The sequence below is a fragment of the Microtus oregoni genome, unplaced genomic scaffold (assembly GCF_018167655.1).
Source record: "Microtus oregoni isolate MIOR12 unplaced genomic scaffold, Mior012 000050F_002, whole genome shotgun sequence".
In the NCBI taxonomy this organism is placed as follows: Eukaryota; Metazoa; Chordata; class Mammalia; order Rodentia; family Cricetidae; genus Microtus; species Microtus oregoni.
In genome coordinates this window covers 410,248-427,656 of record NW_024543226.1, presented here as the reverse complement: position 1 = coordinate 427,656, position 17,409 = coordinate 410,248, and the positions used below count along the sequence as shown (strand labels likewise).

Genomic DNA, 17,409 nt, shown 5'->3' with positions numbered 1-17,409 from the left:
ACATGAACCATTCTGGCTCTCTGGCTCTCCCATACCCCACCATATATTTATGGTCAACTGCAGTTTCTCTTCCCGGCCCAGGGCAGGCAGCCCCAGGCACTCATGTAGGTGTCCTTCACCCGCCTGGTCCTAACGGAGCTGGGCAGGCCCGCAGTTTCTCTTCCTACATGCCACCTGGGGCCACCTGTCCTGTAAGGGAAAGAGAAACCAAAGGCCTGCCCGGTTCTATTAGGACTAGACAGATGAAGGACATTATTTTTTCTTAAAATATTAATCTTTATTTTCCTTTTCTAAATTATCTCAGTGTTTGTGGCTACTTTTGTACTTTAAGTGGTTGAATATATTTTATAGATTTTCTGAATATGACTGTTTTTAATAAAAATACAAAGCTAATAATTTCCTTACTCTTACCTCTTTTTATACCAAGGATTTTTGTAGTATGGCAGTAACATATATGGGAATCATTTTTCTTCACAGGCTTTTATGTGTCTTTTAATATATCCTACCAATTATGTTGTTTTTAATTTTGAATAAATTTGTATTGCTAATAACAGAATATTGATATCTGCATCAAATACTTGATTAGTACTTTAGGCACATAGAACATCAGTACTCAGTTTTAACAGGGCTAGAGAGTATGTTCAACAGAGGAAGCTCTATCGTCTCCAGAAGCAGAACCATACAGCCGAAGATTGAGACTAGGACTTCAGTCTCTACAACAGTTCTTCCTTGGAGGTCCTCATTCTTGTAATATGGTCTGCCTCCAGTGAACTTTGAAGGGATTTAACATAACTAGCAACATCGATAGTATCTTCTGAGTATGCCACAATTATCACAATCTTTTAGCAACTGAGATTGCCTCCACTGGGCCTACACAAGACCGGACCTCTTGCTCAGTCACAGAATCGGGACCTATCCCTCTCTGCCAAACTATCAGCTACTGATGGATTCTAGAGGAAAAGTAGTCATTGTCTTTAACTATGTACCCACAAGTGATCCCAGTGAACAGTTCCAAACACATGGTCACATAAATGGCCCTGTTTATACTCAGAGGAGCCCTGTGCCAAACAAAAACCATGAGTGTGAGACAAGGACGCCCAGGAAAGATGGAAGGGTTAGAAGGAGAAAGGACAGTATGCAAGTGACAGTAAAGCAGACTATTTACAGAAACATGAAATGCGCAACAAATTTAATAACATTTATAATGAAAGAAACAATGATCCGGAAATACATGGCAAATACACAAGCAACAGGTCATTTAGATACATTAGAGTTAGCTTTACAAACTCCACCTTAGCTCCCAGGGTACCTTAGCTCCCAGATGTCCCAATTCATTTACATGGAAATTACCGTGCTAGAACAAAATCACAACAAAGATTTGAAGAGATAAGATAGTGACACCTAGGAACTTCTTCTTGGTGTGTTGTTCTTAGAATCCTGGACCTGTCTGCATGAAGGTATGCTCGGGGCTCTCATCCTTTAGCTGTAGGAAACAAAGGACACGATTGGGAGACCAGCATCATTTCCAAGCCACCTGGCCTTTTCTCGCTTGGCCTGAATTCCCACACCTCACCTGGAGCCAGGCAAGGTTTTGACTAGCTTTGCTGGGATTCCACTGCTCATCATCAAGGCACCTGTGATAGAGTATGACCAGACAGTATGCATCAAGACACAAGAATAGATACACTGACAACACAAAGGCATGTCCTGATCTATGCGACAGAAACACGCCTCTACATATACTTCAAGATATTCGGCAAGATGACACTTGTGCCATAATATAAGCAAATTCCTGAAAATCCAAATGTGTCTCATTCATGAACAGGGTCCATGGATTTCAGGGAGTTATCAAATAGCTATTTAAAATAGCTAGTTAGCCCACTGTTTAACTGAGAAGAAAGTGATCCGTAAGATAGTGAACGAAATAAAGAAGAAAAGCTTGTATGTTTCCATAACTCATTATCCTACCCCTACCTCACACTACTTCATTGTATACACCAACACTCACGTCTGAGAGCACTCAACATTCATCCCAGCCTGTGTAGAGAATGTCTGCTCCATCTTCTGTTGATCCTGAAAGAGGGCAGGCAAACAGCCGGAAGAAGATGTGGCCACGGGAATGGAGGCACTGGGAAGCCCTTCGACATCCCTCACAAGCAGCTTGTCGTTGATGATACAAAGGCTGAAGGGAAAACATTCCCTGAGATGGATGGGAAAACAGACAAAATAAGCTTCTCACTGAGCCGCAATCAGGCTGTTCCCATATTCCTGCTTTGCCCTGCTTTTCTTCCCTGCTTATCGACAATACTCCCAGAGAGGGAGCACGCTGTTGCAGACTGTCTATATCAATAGAACAGAAGATTCAACTTTAATCCAACAACGGTTTTATCAGCAAAAAAAAAAAAAAGGTGAACAATATAATCAACATTTTTAGAAGACAGAGATACAAATGGGAAATGCTACTCCTTGACTCTCCCCATTGCCCTTCCACATATTGGTCATACCCCGAGGACTCCACCACCACATTGCACAGCCCGAGACTCGGGTGAGGGTGCCGATCCACAACACAGCACTTACTCAGAACTGTTGCCATAGGTAGCAATGAAGGTCCGCGTGAAGGCGTGGACACAACCCTGAGAACTGCCCTCTGCTTCAAGGACAAGAAAGAATAATGTGCCTTTAGAGTTGTCAATGCTTTAGACCCTCACAGGGCATTCTCCAGTCAGGGTCTTACACAAAAAGAAGCCAAGAACCACTCAATATTTGGCTTGGAGTCAGGAATGGCTTACAAGAATGGAGAGGGCTGGCAGCAATGGAAAAGATCCACTCCCGTTGATGGGACCCCTACCCCATGCTGGACTATGTGAACATCACTTTCAGTGCTCACCTGGTCTCTGCTTCGCATCTCCCTTACAGGGGTGGGGAGTAGGGGGGCAGTTTAATAAGCAACATTTGCAAACATGGAAATGCAGAGGTTAAGCAACTGGCCCAAAGTCAGAGTAAGGATCTGGAATGAGAGCCACCAACCCCACAGCTCCCATGCCCTCCCTCACCCAGGAGCTGTGGGGTAGACAGGCACAGCCCTCGGTCAGGGTCAGACCGGGATGGTCTATGGGCAGGGTGCCATGGGCAGGAGAGCACAAGGGAGGAAAGGCACACAATGAGGGGACCTGGAGGAGTTCTCAGGGGTCCACATCTAGGGCAGGGAGCAGGATAGGGTCTGGAGAGCGGATTCTGCAGACACTCACCTTCTTTGAACAATCCACTGACAGAGAAGCACAGCATGGTTTCCTGGAAGGGAAATGCATGAGCTGAGCATCCTGCATAACTTTCTCCCCATCCTCAGCTTTCTGAGTATGTGCTGTGGCCCACAGAAGGAGCAGGGGCTTACTGTCTGGCAACATATGTCCACCACAAAGGATGTGAGGTCATGCTGAGTTTTGGGCAATGTATGAAGAAAGCAAATAATCTCATATTTTTTATGCTTCAGCAGCTGCTGCTGCATATCTGTAAAAAGAAGAGAAAAAAAATGTCCTTGGAGTCGCACATGCTTTTTGGACACTCACACACCATTTCCCAGTCAGAGTCATGGCCTAAAGGGTCTAGGAATAAGCAGCTGTTGGTTTGGAATCAAGAGAGAGTGTCATAAATGGGGAGGGCAACAACAGGAACCTTAGCCTCTGGCATCTGTGATTGTGGCCTCTAGCCCTCTTTACACTGTCTAGTCTTGCCCATCACACACTTACAAGGATCTTTGAGAACCTTCATATCTCTGCTGTGCTTGAAGTACCCGCACAAGTTGCTCCTAGGAGAAAAGGAGGAAACAGAACTGGTGGTCCAGCGAGTGTAAGGACTCCAAGGGACTGCCTGTATCTGCTGGATTGTGGGATGCAGTGCTCTAGGTCATAGCTTGAGCTGATTGTGCTACTTACGAGGATGAGTCCATGGAACTGAAAAGGATGGTCAAAGAGAAGCAAGCCTCAGCATGGTAGGCATTAAGAAGTTCCTGCCGATCCCCATTGTCATAGATGAAGAAATACCTGTTGGGGGTGGAGTCATAGGATAGGCTATTCACATCGGTTTGGGCCTCAAATGAGAGTTCAAAGTTTTATCAAGTAGAGCTATAATTTTGTAGCTTCACTTCCCACATGACTCCCTTTTGTCAGGTTCCCGGAGGTACTTACTGCTGCAGGAACTGTAGGACCAGAGTCTTTACAGCCTCAGATCCAAAAAAACTCCCCTGAAATAAAAGCAAACAGGATGTGGGTTCTGAACCATTTTATACACAAACTCAAACCTCTCTCCTCACCTTGCAAGTTGGTAAACTCTTGTGGTCCTCGAGGCCACAGAGAGTTGGTTTAGGAGATTCCTGTCCTTCCTGTGGGAGGCAAGAAAACTCAATGCAGAGCTGGCAGATGACGCTGGATGATGAGGGAAAGGGATGTGTTTGCAGATGGGGAAGTCAGATGTGAAGAGGACCCTGGAAATGTCGCTGATAGACATTAGGCTGGAATCACGACTTGCCTTTGGCAAGTTCTCCCGTGAATCTGAATCGCTTCTCCATATCGCTTTGAAGGGACAGGTTCAAAAAGTTTAACTTAAGCAAGACCTATTAGCTTTCAGAGTATTTTGGATGTACTGCCAGGCCCAGTTAGAGAAATTGATAATCAAGGAATATACTTACCAGGCTTAATAACTTGGGGAACAATTCCAGAATTGAACTACCAAAAAAAAAATGCAACCTGGTTAAGAACTATGTAGTGTATATGTATGTACAATCATTGCATGGTGTCTCATTAATATATGTTAGATAACATGTCTGATTAATACATTAACTTGTAATGTATTTATCCATCTTTTGACATATAAATATAGGAACACAGATATAACCATTTAAAACTAATTGAAAGTGAAAAGACAGTCCTTGTGGCAATGACCAAGAAGAAAGAGCATTGTCTTTCCCTGCTGCTCTCCTCTCTCTTCTTCTTATTGGGTAGCTCCTACACTCCCCGCTCTAATTCCTTTCTTCAGGCTCACAAGAAGCCACGTTGGAGAAGCAGAGCTCCAAGGACTCATTTCCCCTCCTCACAGTCTCTATGGGAAGCTCTGCAGGGAGCAAGGCATGGGATGAGAGCCCAGGACTCTGTCACCTTGCTCGTGCCCACCATTCTAGGGAGTCTGGGGCAGGGAGGTGAGAAAGGCATGGCTCAGGACGCAGTAAGAGGAAAGCATGGGGATAGTAACAGGAAGGTACTGAAAGTAGGTCAGGTAGATGTGGGGGAGACACAGAGAGTAGAGGCAAAGGAGAAAAAGGAAGCCACACAAACGGAATGGAGGATGTTTTGTCTGGCCTGGTACTAAAGGTCAGGAGTCACTGGTAATAGAGGGGAAAAGGGCTCCTCTGCAGCAATCTTTTACCTCATCTTCTCCAGACTGTGCCCGGGACCCAAAGCAAGAATGAAAGCGAAGACCTCACAGTATTAGGTACTGTTGAATGCAGGCTCATATTTTCTCCTATGCGGGGCTCATTCTGGGAGCAATGAGCCTCTTTGTGGCAAAGGGACATTCCCCAGTAGCAGCTGGCTTATAGTCACTATGTTCTCTCCTGGAGGTCCTCTCTACTTGTGTGTGTCTGAGTATGGGTCTAACCCAGGGAATCAACTTGCTTATGCCAGGCTATGCAGGGGTCCTCTTTAACATTAGGTAGGATGATGAGCAAGGTAGGTAGGTAGATAAGGAAGACAGAAGAGATGGAGACGTCTTTGGTTCTCCACAGGTTCCTCTTGACCCAGGGAGCCCTCTGCTCTCTGACATTGGCCCACTTCTAGATCTTTAGTTCAGGGAACCCATGTTTCTTTCCAAGAGGACTAAACCACCCCAACAGTGGTCCAAAGTAGGTAATGTTATCATCATTCAGAACCCCTGACCTCATCCTGTGGTAACAGAGCCTTCAGGGCAGCCTGGAACAGATGAAGGGACTTTATAAGAGTAAGAAAAAGGGAGCTCCGGTTAGGATAGGGGAGAAGCCCAGTGCCATCTTTCTAAAGCACAGGAGTGCACGCTGGAGGAGACTAAGTGCTCAGACATAGGAATCACACCCCAGATTACGTGAGCAGAGGAGAAGGAGTAGCGTGGGGACAGCTGAGGATATAGACAGAGTTGAGGGTGAGGTCTGTGGTCCTCCCAAAAGACCAGAGCTGCTCCTCTTGAAGATACAACTGACTTTATGTTACTGGATTTATCCGGGATGGTAGTACTCAGAGAGCTTTGGTCTGCACGTATCTCTTCTGGATCCACATCTTGCCCCTTGACTACCGTCCCTGCAGACTTCATCTGCAATTATGGGAATAAATACATGGATCAAGAGAAGAAAAGCAAAGGATTCTTGAACCCTCAGCTCTTTCCCTTGGACCCTTACCAGTAAATCCACTTCCCTGCCTCTTGTCAACGCTCCAATGACCACTTCTCCTTTCTTATAATATTTCAGTATTATGTCTCACCTCATTTCCAGATTCATCCAGGCTGTCAACAGTAGGGGCCGCTGCCTTAGTATCAGGGAAGCCAAACATCTGATAGGGTTTACTGTCACTCTGGTTCAAGGGCAACATCTAAAGTAATAGAAAAAAATAGAGTGAAATGAAACAACAGTGAATATTTGAGATCAAACTAAGTACTAGCTAATCACTACCAAACTTACCCTCCAAACAGCATCGAGTGTAAGGTCTTACCTGCGTCATGTCCTCTTCATAAAAATCCAGGGATGGAGCCATGCACCTTCTAAGATTCAGTGACAAGTCAGTAGGATGGGTCAACAAGTCTTCAGGAATCAAGAACAGAGAATCAGAAGGCGACGAGGCAGTTGGCTGACACAGAGCTGATACAGAGGAGTTGCCAGCACCAACCTCTCCTTAATTTGCAATTCCTAAATTTCCACACCAGCCAGACCCTTCTACCCTTATTTCCTCTAGACTTACTGCTGCCAATCATGCCTTGCACAAATGGGAGTCTCGGCATATTAAGAAATTGCTGAGAAGTAGCACCCTGTTGGTTCATAGCCAGCTTCAGAATCACAGAGGGAGTTCCATGACTCTGAAGCAGAAGTGATATAAGGGACAAGAGATGGGGGAAAGGCACAGGCCCAACTGTGGGTATATAAAATGTCTTAATCCTACATTACCTTCATTTGGTCCATCTTCTCTGACTTCAGCTCTGTCACCAAGTGGGGTTCATCACAGGGGCTGATGAAGATTGTTATCTGCGAAGAACAAATGAGAGTTTGGTTTGACACTGAGAACTGAGATGCCCCGGAATCATACAAGATATTGACCCTGGCTTGCAATTGGTCACAGTCACACTCTTGACACATACCTTATTATTAGACTCATCCCAAATCTTGTCACTGATATTTTTTAGTTCAAAGGCAATGTCGGGATTATCAACAAAAAACTGGGCGTGCATTTTCTCATAGTGAAACTGTATGGATAAGGGTGAGAGAAATAGAATATGGGCAAATGTCATGGTTCATAGAGCCCATCATTTGTCCTGATTCCTCTTACCTCTACTGGAGTGAAAGGGATACTGCACTGGCTCTGAATCAAACCCAGCAGCCACTTCTTACCGTATTTTATGCCAGAGGGAATCTAGAATCAAACATAAAAAAAGGATAGGAGAAAATATTGGCACATTGGAATTTATTTATTTATTTCATGCATGAAAGGTAATTACACAATACACTCTTTAATGAGCAAATATATTAATGTGGCAAGAGTACAGTTATTGGAACAAATAAACTAGATTTAAACACTCATGCTTCTACCAGGTGTTTCAGTATTAGATAATTAATGTCTTAAAACTCTATGTTTCGAGTACTTAATTTCAGAACTCTTTTGAGATAATAAAGACGCTGTAACAAAATATCAATATCTGAATATACATTATAGACACCAATATGATACAGGCATAGAAGTCTCATTTTATATATGTACGGTGGAAATACTGTAAAAAGGATGAAAACAGACTGGCCAGAATTGAAATTATCTAACTAATTCATGATAAACCGCTATAAACTTAAATACTTATCCTTGCTACATTCTCTGGCCTATGGAAAGTGCTGTCTGTAAAGAGAAAGAAAATAAAACCTATAGTTTGCATCAAGTATTCGGTTTTTGCTCTAAACTTTTATACTTTTTTTATTTCACTGTTCCTTATTTTACATTAATAGAGGGTCTTATGGCATTGCTCAAGCTGGTCTCAATGAGTAATCCTCTGGCCTTAGTCTCCTGAGCAGCTGGGATTATATGTATGTGGCACATAGGAATTTAAAGTCAAAGTTAATCGAACAAAGGAGTTCAGCCCATAACATACCACACGAGTTGTTTACATAAAAATCTAGAAAATATGGAAAAATCTATTGTGGTAGAAAACTAACCAAGAGTTGATTGAAAAAAAAGATATGGGGAAAGAATGGAAGAGAACAATTATAAAGGGAAGCAAGGATGTTTGATGTGTTTGATGGGCATGTTGACTGGGAAAATGGTTTCACAGATGTGAGCCAAGTAGTGTTAAGCTATATACTTTAAATGCATGTGATTTATTATTTGTTAACTTTACTTAAAGAAAGCTGTAAAATGGAAGGACTCAAATATGTTTGCTTTTAGGCTTTAAGGCAATTTCTAAAGATGGAACAAATTTTATTATTTCCTTTATATCACCTGTGGATTTCCTGAATCTACTTGCCTTTCATTCAGGTGGTTTCCTTCAATAAAAACTCCAGATATGAGAATCAACTTTTTAAATTTCAATAGCTAATTTACTTTTTATTATTTCTCTGATTTTTGAGATTTATAATATGATTTCATTTATAAAGCCATAATAAGAGATCTTACCTGTGGCAGAACTAGCCTTCTTTAATAGGGACCCCAAAGACACTTTGCCAACTACCTCTTCAATACACACATACAATTTTAGCAAAACTGGGGCATCTAGTGTAGAGCTGTTATATCTTCTCACATGGATTTCTTCCTTTGCTTACACACGACTCCCTGACTTCTCCCTACAGTCACCCTGGTCTGTGTTCATTGCCTGTCTGATTTGCCCCTTAATTGATTCAGCATGTGGACTCCTCTGTCAACTCCACTGTATCCAAAAAAACACCCAATAACTCTACTCAATTTCAACACAACTCCTCTTGATTGCCTTCTTTTGAGTATTAGATCCATTTTCTGGGGTACTTACTATGACCTTGAACCAGTTCTTTGAGGTGTCATCTTGCTTGTCCTCCATTTTTCTCCCTGGAGGTATTGGCCATCCCTCCCTGTTAATATACATTTGGTTTCGTTTGTGTAAGTTGATTCTCTGATGACGGGGTGGAATACCATATGGAGTGCTGTCAGGAAACAAAGTAAAAGTAGTCCCCATATACTTAGAAATTCTCCAATAGACCATTTGCCCCACTTGGACTAAGGCTACAGAAAGATTGCTCAACCACTTGGAGATATAAATGACATATTAAATTACAGTGTTATGCATTCACTAGCCTGGTATATTCCAATCATACTGACTGGTCACTTACTATCTTCTTCTAGTATATATGGGAGGATCACTCATTGCTGGCTCTCCACCTTGCTGCTGAGAGAATGAAGTACGCATTGTAGCACTGATGTGTTCAGTAGAGTTGAAAAATGTCCTTCGGAAAATTCCCCGACATCTCATTCTTCTTTGATAAGGGTTAGTTTCAGAACTGTGCCCTTAAATTAAAATCAAGGCATTAATGTATAGTACCCCCCCCAAAAAAAGGTACTGGGGAAATATAATGGCAAATGAAGGTTGTTAGCTGTTATAATATCCCACCCCCAAATATCTGTAATCAGTGTGAAAAATACTGAGAGCCTTCATTGTGCTTCCACCTCCTGGGAGATGAGAGGCAGGGAGCTAAAGAGAAAACAAACACAGCGGTCAAGGTCTGGGCTCAACAATTGCTCTGTGATGTTCCTGACTGTTCTGCCCTTCTCGGGCAGAGTGATCTGAGACAAATTATGTTTCATTCCTCAATCTTGACCCTCTCTTCTATTTGAAGAATAACAAAAATTATCTTGAAAGGTTTTTTTTTTTTATGGTTCAAGGATCACAGGCAAACTCCCTGCCTGAAAGAAGAGCTAGACAAATGATACATAAAGCAGAACAAAATATCCAGGCTGTATCTTGCTCAAATATTATCATGAAGACTAGGAAAAGAGAAGGGAAGAAGTTAAAGAAAATATGGCAAGCATGGCTAACACATTAGTTGAGAAGTTTCAATTAAAAGAGACTTCAAGTTCAAATAAAAAACAGCAATAGAATAGAAGGACTGTGTACACTGAGAAAAAAATATCTCATCAATTTCAAGAACTTGTTGTTCTTGTGGTGAATGGGAGTTCAGTTTCCAGCACCCACATGGTGGCTCACAGCCATCTGTAACTCCAGTTCCAGGGAATCTGATGTGTTCCCCTGATCTCCTCAAGTACCAGGCACATATATGGTGCACAGGCATAAATGCAAACAGAACACTCTTTTTTTTATTTAAATTTATTTATTTATTAAGGATTTCTGCCTCGTCCCCGCAACCGCTTCCCATTTCCCTCCCCCTCCCCCGATCAAGTCCCCCTCCCTCATCTGCTCGAAGAGCAATCAGGGTTCCCTGACCTGTGGGAAGCCCAAGGACCACCCACCTCCATCCAGGCCTAGTAAGTTGAGCATCCAAACTGCCTAGGCTCCCACAAAGCCAGTACGTGCAGTAGGATCAAAAACCCACTGCGATTGTTCTTGAATTCTCAGTATTCCTCATTGTCCTCTTACATTAAGTAAATAAACCTTAAAAAGTTCAACTAAAACAGAAGTAGTCTGTGAGACGGCTCAGCAGGTAGAGGGCTTGCCACCTCGCCTGAGCACTGGAGCTCAGGTCCCTAGACACACATTGTGCATGAAGAGCACTGTTTTCCTCAAGTTTCCTGTTGTTCTGAGGCCTCCAAACATGTACACATGCAATACACTGAATGAATGAATGAATGAATGAATGAATGAATGAATGAATAAATGAATGTTTTAAAAATCAGAAACATCCCTTTGGGGTCTAGAAGCACACACTTATAATACTAGCCCCTAGGAGGCAGAGATAAGAAGACTTCCATAAGTTCAAGGTCAAGCTGGTCTTCAAACAGACTTCCAGGCAGTAAAGAAAAGTCTGTGACATTGATAAATTTATAGGCAAACCTGAGTATTTAGTATATAATACAACACTTCTTCTGGAATGCATATGCATATCTCAGATAACTATTATGAAAAAAGACTAGAAGAAGAAAAGGGAAAATAATAAAGAAGATATGGTTTTCCTACCTCACATACAGTGAAAGCACATGACAAATCGGGTGAGGGTAAAGAGTATAATGGTGCAAGGGTCATGTATTGTCTGAGGACAGGTAAAAATAAAGGTATGCCGGGGAGTACGGGGAACTCAACATATAATAAAAAATAAAAGAATAAAAGCAAATAAAGATAAATGTATAAAAATAACATATCTGTACCAAATTAAACCTATTATTTTATTAAAAGTAAGTTTCCAAATTGAAGGGCAGACAGAGTCTGACTATGTAAAAAAAATTCCATCTGCCAGGTATGGTGGAAAATGTTTGAAAGTCACCACTTGGAAGGTAGAGACAGTAGAATCAGGAATGCAAGCCCAGCTTTAGCTACTTAGGGAGTACAAGGCCAGACTTGCCTACATAGTGAGACCCTGTCTGAGAACAAATGAAAGGAAGGATTCTGTCAAATGTACTTTCAAACACATAAAATTTAATTCTATATAAAAGTTTTAAATAAAAAAGGCAAAACATTCTCACTTATATGTGGAAGCTTAAAAGGTGGAACTCCTAGAAGCAGAGAGTATCATGTGATTAGCAGAGGTTGGAAACTGTGGAAGGAGGGGTGAATAAAGAATAGTCCATGTGTACAAGTGGGAGGAATAAGTCCTAATATTCTTTTCTTCAGATTTGTGTATGTGCAGACTCAACTAATCTGGCCTTCTAGGGGCTCACAGAGACTTAACTGACAATCATGGAGTCTACACAAAACTTACCTAGGCCCTCTGCATATGTTATAACTGAGTAGCTTGATGTTCTTGTGGGACTCTTAACAGTTGGAGCAGGGGCTGTTTCTGACTCTTTTGCCTGCTTTTGGGACTCATTTCCTTCTGCTGGGTTGCCTCTTTCAGTCTTAATACAAAGGTTTGTGCTTAGTCATATTGTGTGTGTGTGTGTATTTTGTACTATCCAACTGCAGGTTTATATTGGAAATAGAAAAAGTAAATTTTACAGAATGATATTGGGGTTGGGTGGTAGTGGCATACACCTTTAATCCCAGCACTTGGGAGGCAGAGACAGGTGGATCTCAGTGAGTTTGAGGCCAGCCTGGTCTGCATAGTGAGTTCCAGGACAGCCAGGACTGTTACATACAGAAACCCTGTCTTGAAAAAAGTGAAAGAAAGAGAAAGAGGGAGGAAGGGATGGAGTGAGGAAGGAAGGAAAGAAAGAGAGAAAGAAAGAAAGAGAGAGAGAGAGAAAGAGAGAGAGAGAAAGAGAGAGAGAGAAAGAGAGAGAGAGAGAGAGAAAGAAAGAAAGAAAGAAAAAAAGAAAGAAAGACAGAAAGAAAGAAAGAAATTCTATGGGACAGGGATATAGTTCAGTTGATAGATTGCCTTCCTCACATGAATAAGACTAGGTTCTTTGGCCAGCACAGCATAGACTAGGGGTAAGGGTAATGGCACTCTCTTGTAGCATTTAAGAGTAGAAGACAGAAGTGTCAGAAGTTCAAGGTCATCCTTGCCTACATAAAAACTTCAAGATCAGCAGAGGCTGTGTGAGACACTGTATCAAGCATGAGAGAAAGGGAGGAGGAACGAAATAGTAAGAAAGGACATTTCATACTGATAAAGTTTCAATTTTAAAAAAGTATTTTAAAAAGTTTCAATCAAACAAGAAGATGGGCCTGGAGAGATGGCTCAGAGGTTAAGAACACTGGCTGCTCTTCCAGAGGTCCTGAGTTCAATTCCCAGCAACCATATGGTGGCTCACAACCATCTATAATGGGATATGGTGCCCTCTTCTGGCTTGAAGGCATATATGCAGGAGGAACACTGTATGCTTAATAAATAAAGTCTTAAAAATAAAACAAGAAGGTGGTATTGAAGTCTGCACTTGCATGCATATCTTAATATAAAGAAATAAAATTGACTGGAGGGAAAAATAAGTGGACAAATACAAAATTTGGGGAAATTTTCAACATTTAACAACAGATAAATCTATCAGAAAATAGTTCATGTGTATAAGGAAGATTTAAACAATTTCAGAAACAAAATAGGCAAAAAGCAAAAGCATCATTTTAGCCCAAGACTTCAAGGAAAGCCTGAAATGTCATTTATGTACAAAGGTAAGACATATGATTTTATATATTATATATACATAGATAACAAATGTATTTAATTGACATGGAACCCTACACACATGTAAGACGTTTCAGAACTGTTCACACAACATAAAGCAAGTATCTAAAAACTTCTATAAGGATAATGCAATGTTCAGAATGACTGAAGTAGATTCAATACACGGTTGCTTCCTTGTTCCTTTATTAACACTAGTATGAATATGAAGAATATTAATTTCCACCAAACCCTTCTCTAGGTCATATTTTCTATTTCTCAAATCCTAGACTGGAGATGACCTAAAGCTCAGATTTTTTTTCTTCTGAATGGCTTTGGGGGTGAGGGAGTGGTAAGCAGGAGGCTGCACTTCACCTCCACAAGAGGCTTTCGATAAAGAAACATGACAATCACCTCGGTACTCATTTGATCCTTGTCTTCTGGAGAGTGGAAACTAAACAACTTGTGGGTCCCTCCACCCCACCCCCACTCTGTTCCTAAAGAGGTCACCTAAGGGCCATAAATGAAGAGGAAAGCGCAGTATCACCCCTGCCCTAAGAAAACTTGGGCAAACACCCCATGCTGTTCAACTTACCCATGGTAGGTCCTGAAGTACCTTGCCACAAATGTCCTCACTGTGTTCTTCTTAGGAGACTCTGTATGGTCTAGAGCTGAAAAACTGAGGAAAGCTGCTGAGAGAGAGAAAGGCAGGCTCCAAACGTCAGCTGCAAGATGGAAGTCCTTACAGGAAGTTTTATTCAGTAGGGCATAGAGAGGAGGTCCATGGGGTTGGGCAGAGTAGACCAATGTCCTGTTCTTACTGCCTCCTAAAGTCTGACCAATCAAAACTCTGAGAGTGCTTCAACTTGAGCCACCACAACCCAGAGGCCAACTAGAGTGTGACAGCTTGGGCCTCTGGTACTTGTTGCTACAAATGCAGAGAACTTGGCATACCCAGCTCTGTACTGGTTACATTGTACTGTGCTCTTTAGTTTTTGAGAGCTCCGAGTGCCCCCTGTGAACCACACAGGTACTTCTGTACTTGTAACATCAGATTGCTGATATGCTTTCCCCTCCCCCACTCCTCAAGAAATTATCTCATCTCAGAATCACCAGCCTCTGAAGTTGTGGAGGCTTAATGGGGTACAAGTTTTGTCTGGAGACATTCAGCTATTACCTTGGGTAACAGTAGAATTAAGATCTACTGCATAGGGTGAGCCTTCCATGTGACACCCTTTGCTTCCTTAAGCTAGAACAAAGTAACAAAATGTTCTGAAAACCATCATGTAGTTGGAATTTACCTTCAGCTCACTCCAGAGGTAGAACACACACACTCAGAGAGAGGGGCAAAGGAAAAGGGGAGAAGGGAGAGGCACAAAGAGAGGAGAGAGGGGAGGGAGATAAAGGAACAAGCGAAGTTTATTGGATCATTGTGATGCACTATCTTAACAAAACTGGAGTGACAGTAGTCAAAGGGGATAAGTGTCTCACTGATTAGAGACAGAAATGTTCTAAGCATGTCAAGCCTCTGTACAAGAAGGGGAAAGGAAAGGGGGTCTGTACTCAAGTGCATCCACAGAACTTTCTTGAAACTCTTCACCTCAAACTTTTTGACAGCCCGTCCTAGGTCTGTATGCTCTGAGAAATGAAGTCCAGCCACTGAACAAATCCCCCGCCTTTGTCTCTGTCTGTCTGTCTGTCTGTCTCTGTCTATCTGTCTGTCTGTCTGTCTGTCTCTCTCTCTCTCTCTCTCTCTCTCTCTCTCTCTCTCTCTCTGTGTGTGTGTGTGTGTGTGTGTGTGTGTGTGTGTTTACAAATATATAAATAGAACCTGTTGCGGCTGCTGCTGTTGTATTCATGGCTTCAGGACTGACCACTTGGTGCACGACAAGCAATTAGTGGGCTCCTCCATGGAGAGGATGACTCTCCTTCTCTTAGCAGCCATCAGTCGCCTACGGTTTCCTGTCCAGGGTGTGCGTCCATGAGATGTGCCCCCTTCTGCATTAGCATGCTTATTGAGAATGCCATTCTTCAGATCTTACTTACACAGCCATTTCTAAGAGAGCCGGTCTCATAGCAGACTTCCTTCTACCCAGGCCCTTACAATTAAACTGCCCAAAGTAACTCCATTTTGCCTTAGATTTGGCTAACTTCACCCAATTGTTCCTAGTCCTTTGTTGAGCACATCCTCTGAGCACCTACAGCTTTCCGAGGTCCGCTGTTTTGCAACTTAAAACAAATTGTTTTAATCAGCTTAGTAGAAACTTTTGAAGCTTTTGAAACCTCTCCCCATTGCCTCTGGTATGATACAGTTGTGGCTTGAGGTTTAAAAATCCTACCCTGTCTTTCTTTGGGCAGAGACTTCTTTGTAGCATGAGTCTGCTCTTGGTCACTGGCCTACATAAAGGACTCATACTTGGTCTTATATCCACTGTGGTTTGTAGCTTTCTTTCATGACCTGTAACACAGACTTTCAGCCCTCTCTTCATCAGTGTTTCCTGGGTCATAAGTGCAGAAGCTGTAATGTACATGTATCCACTGGGACTGGGCTCACCATGATATGCCCATTTCTAGTACATTGTGTTCAGTTGTAGTATTCTGTCATGATCTCATTCTAAAATTTATATGGAACCAGAAAAAAACTGGATTGCCAAAGCAATCCTCAGCAAAAATCATATTGCAGGGGTTACTAGTCCAGACTTCAAGAGATGTTACAGAATTATAGTGACAAAATTAATATGGTCCTGGTACAAAACAGACATGTAGATCAATGGAAAAAACTAGAAGACCCAAACTCATAACTACAGTTATCTGATGTTTGTCAGAGGCAATAAAACATACACTTGGAGAAAAGACAGCATCTTCAACAAATGGTGCTGAGAAAGCAGGTTGTCCACATACAAAAGAATGAAATTAGACTTATGTCTATCACCTTGTACAAAAAGTAGATATAAGTTGACCAAAGACCTTATATTAAAATATGAAACACTGAAATGCATACATAATGCTGCTAGAAAAGAAAGCATAGGCAGTGCCTACAAGGTATAGGTGTAGAAAAGGACTTTCTGAATGGTACTCCATTAGTCACAGAATTAAGGTCAGCAATTGACAAATGGGACCTCATAAAACTAAAAAGCTTCTGAACATCTATGGAAACAATCAATTAAGTGAAGAAGAAAACCACAGACTGGAAAAGAATCTTTGCCAGCTCTACATCTTTCAGAGAATTAATATTCAAAATATATACAGAACTCCAAGAGTCAAGGAAACAAAAGACCCAATTGAAAAACGGACTAGGGCTTTAAACAAAGGGTTCACTAGAGAAAATAAAAAATGGCTAATCAATATCTCAAATATGTTCACCATTCTTAGCATTTGGGGAAATGGAATTTTTTTTTAAAAAGTTGAGATTTCATTTTAACCCAGCTGGAATGGTTAAGCAACAAACCAATTGACAAAAAAAAAAAAAAAATGAGGTTGTGGGGAAAGGGCAATCTTCATTCACTGTTGGTGGGGATGCAAATTTGTGCAGCCACTCTAGAATCCAGTATGAACAACACCCAAATTCATTTCTTCGCAAGAGGTAAGAAATGCAAACAAAACCTAAAAGTGCTTCAGCAGATGAATGGATAATGAAAATGTGCTGGCACCTTTTAAAAAACCTTACTCTACCTTTCTTTGAGCAGGGAGTTGTTTGTGGCAAGAGCTTGCTGTTAGTCACTGGCTTAAATAAAGGACTCATACTTGGCACACACAGACACACACACACACACACACACACACACACACACACACACACACTACATATACACAAGGAATACTGTTCAGCTATAAAGAAAAATGAACTCACAAAATTTGCAGATAAAAAGGTTGACCTAGGAAAGATTATACTGAGTGAAGTGACCCAGAAAGCAAATGCCTCATATCCCCTCTCATCTATGGCTCCTAGCTCTGTATCTTCA

At 41.8% G+C, this 17,409-nt stretch overlaps 1 protein-coding gene across 1 annotated transcript; it reads right to left on the bottom strand.

The window, feature by feature from the left end:
• Positions 1 to 1,429: 1,429 nt before the first annotated feature.
• On the bottom strand, positions 1,430 to 14,046 carry Nxf3 (nuclear RNA export factor 3). Its single transcript, XM_041636680.1, has 19 exons — positions 14,043 to 14,046; positions 9,572 to 9,746; positions 9,235 to 9,385; positions 7,557 to 7,640; positions 7,363 to 7,473; positions 6,990 to 7,089; positions 6,729 to 6,817; positions 6,224 to 6,333; positions 4,685 to 4,721; positions 4,310 to 4,378; positions 4,185 to 4,240; positions 3,933 to 4,040; positions 3,747 to 3,805; positions 3,392 to 3,507; positions 3,249 to 3,291; positions 2,578 to 2,650; positions 2,009 to 2,182; positions 1,574 to 1,634; positions 1,430 to 1,483 (listed from the first exon to the last, which is right to left on the bottom strand). Exons 1-19 carry the CDS (start codon positions 14,044 to 14,046, stop codon positions 1,430 to 1,432), a joined length of 1,674 nt encoding a protein of 557 aa, XP_041492614.1.
• Between the last annotated feature and the right edge of the window lie 3,363 nt (positions 14,047 to 17,409).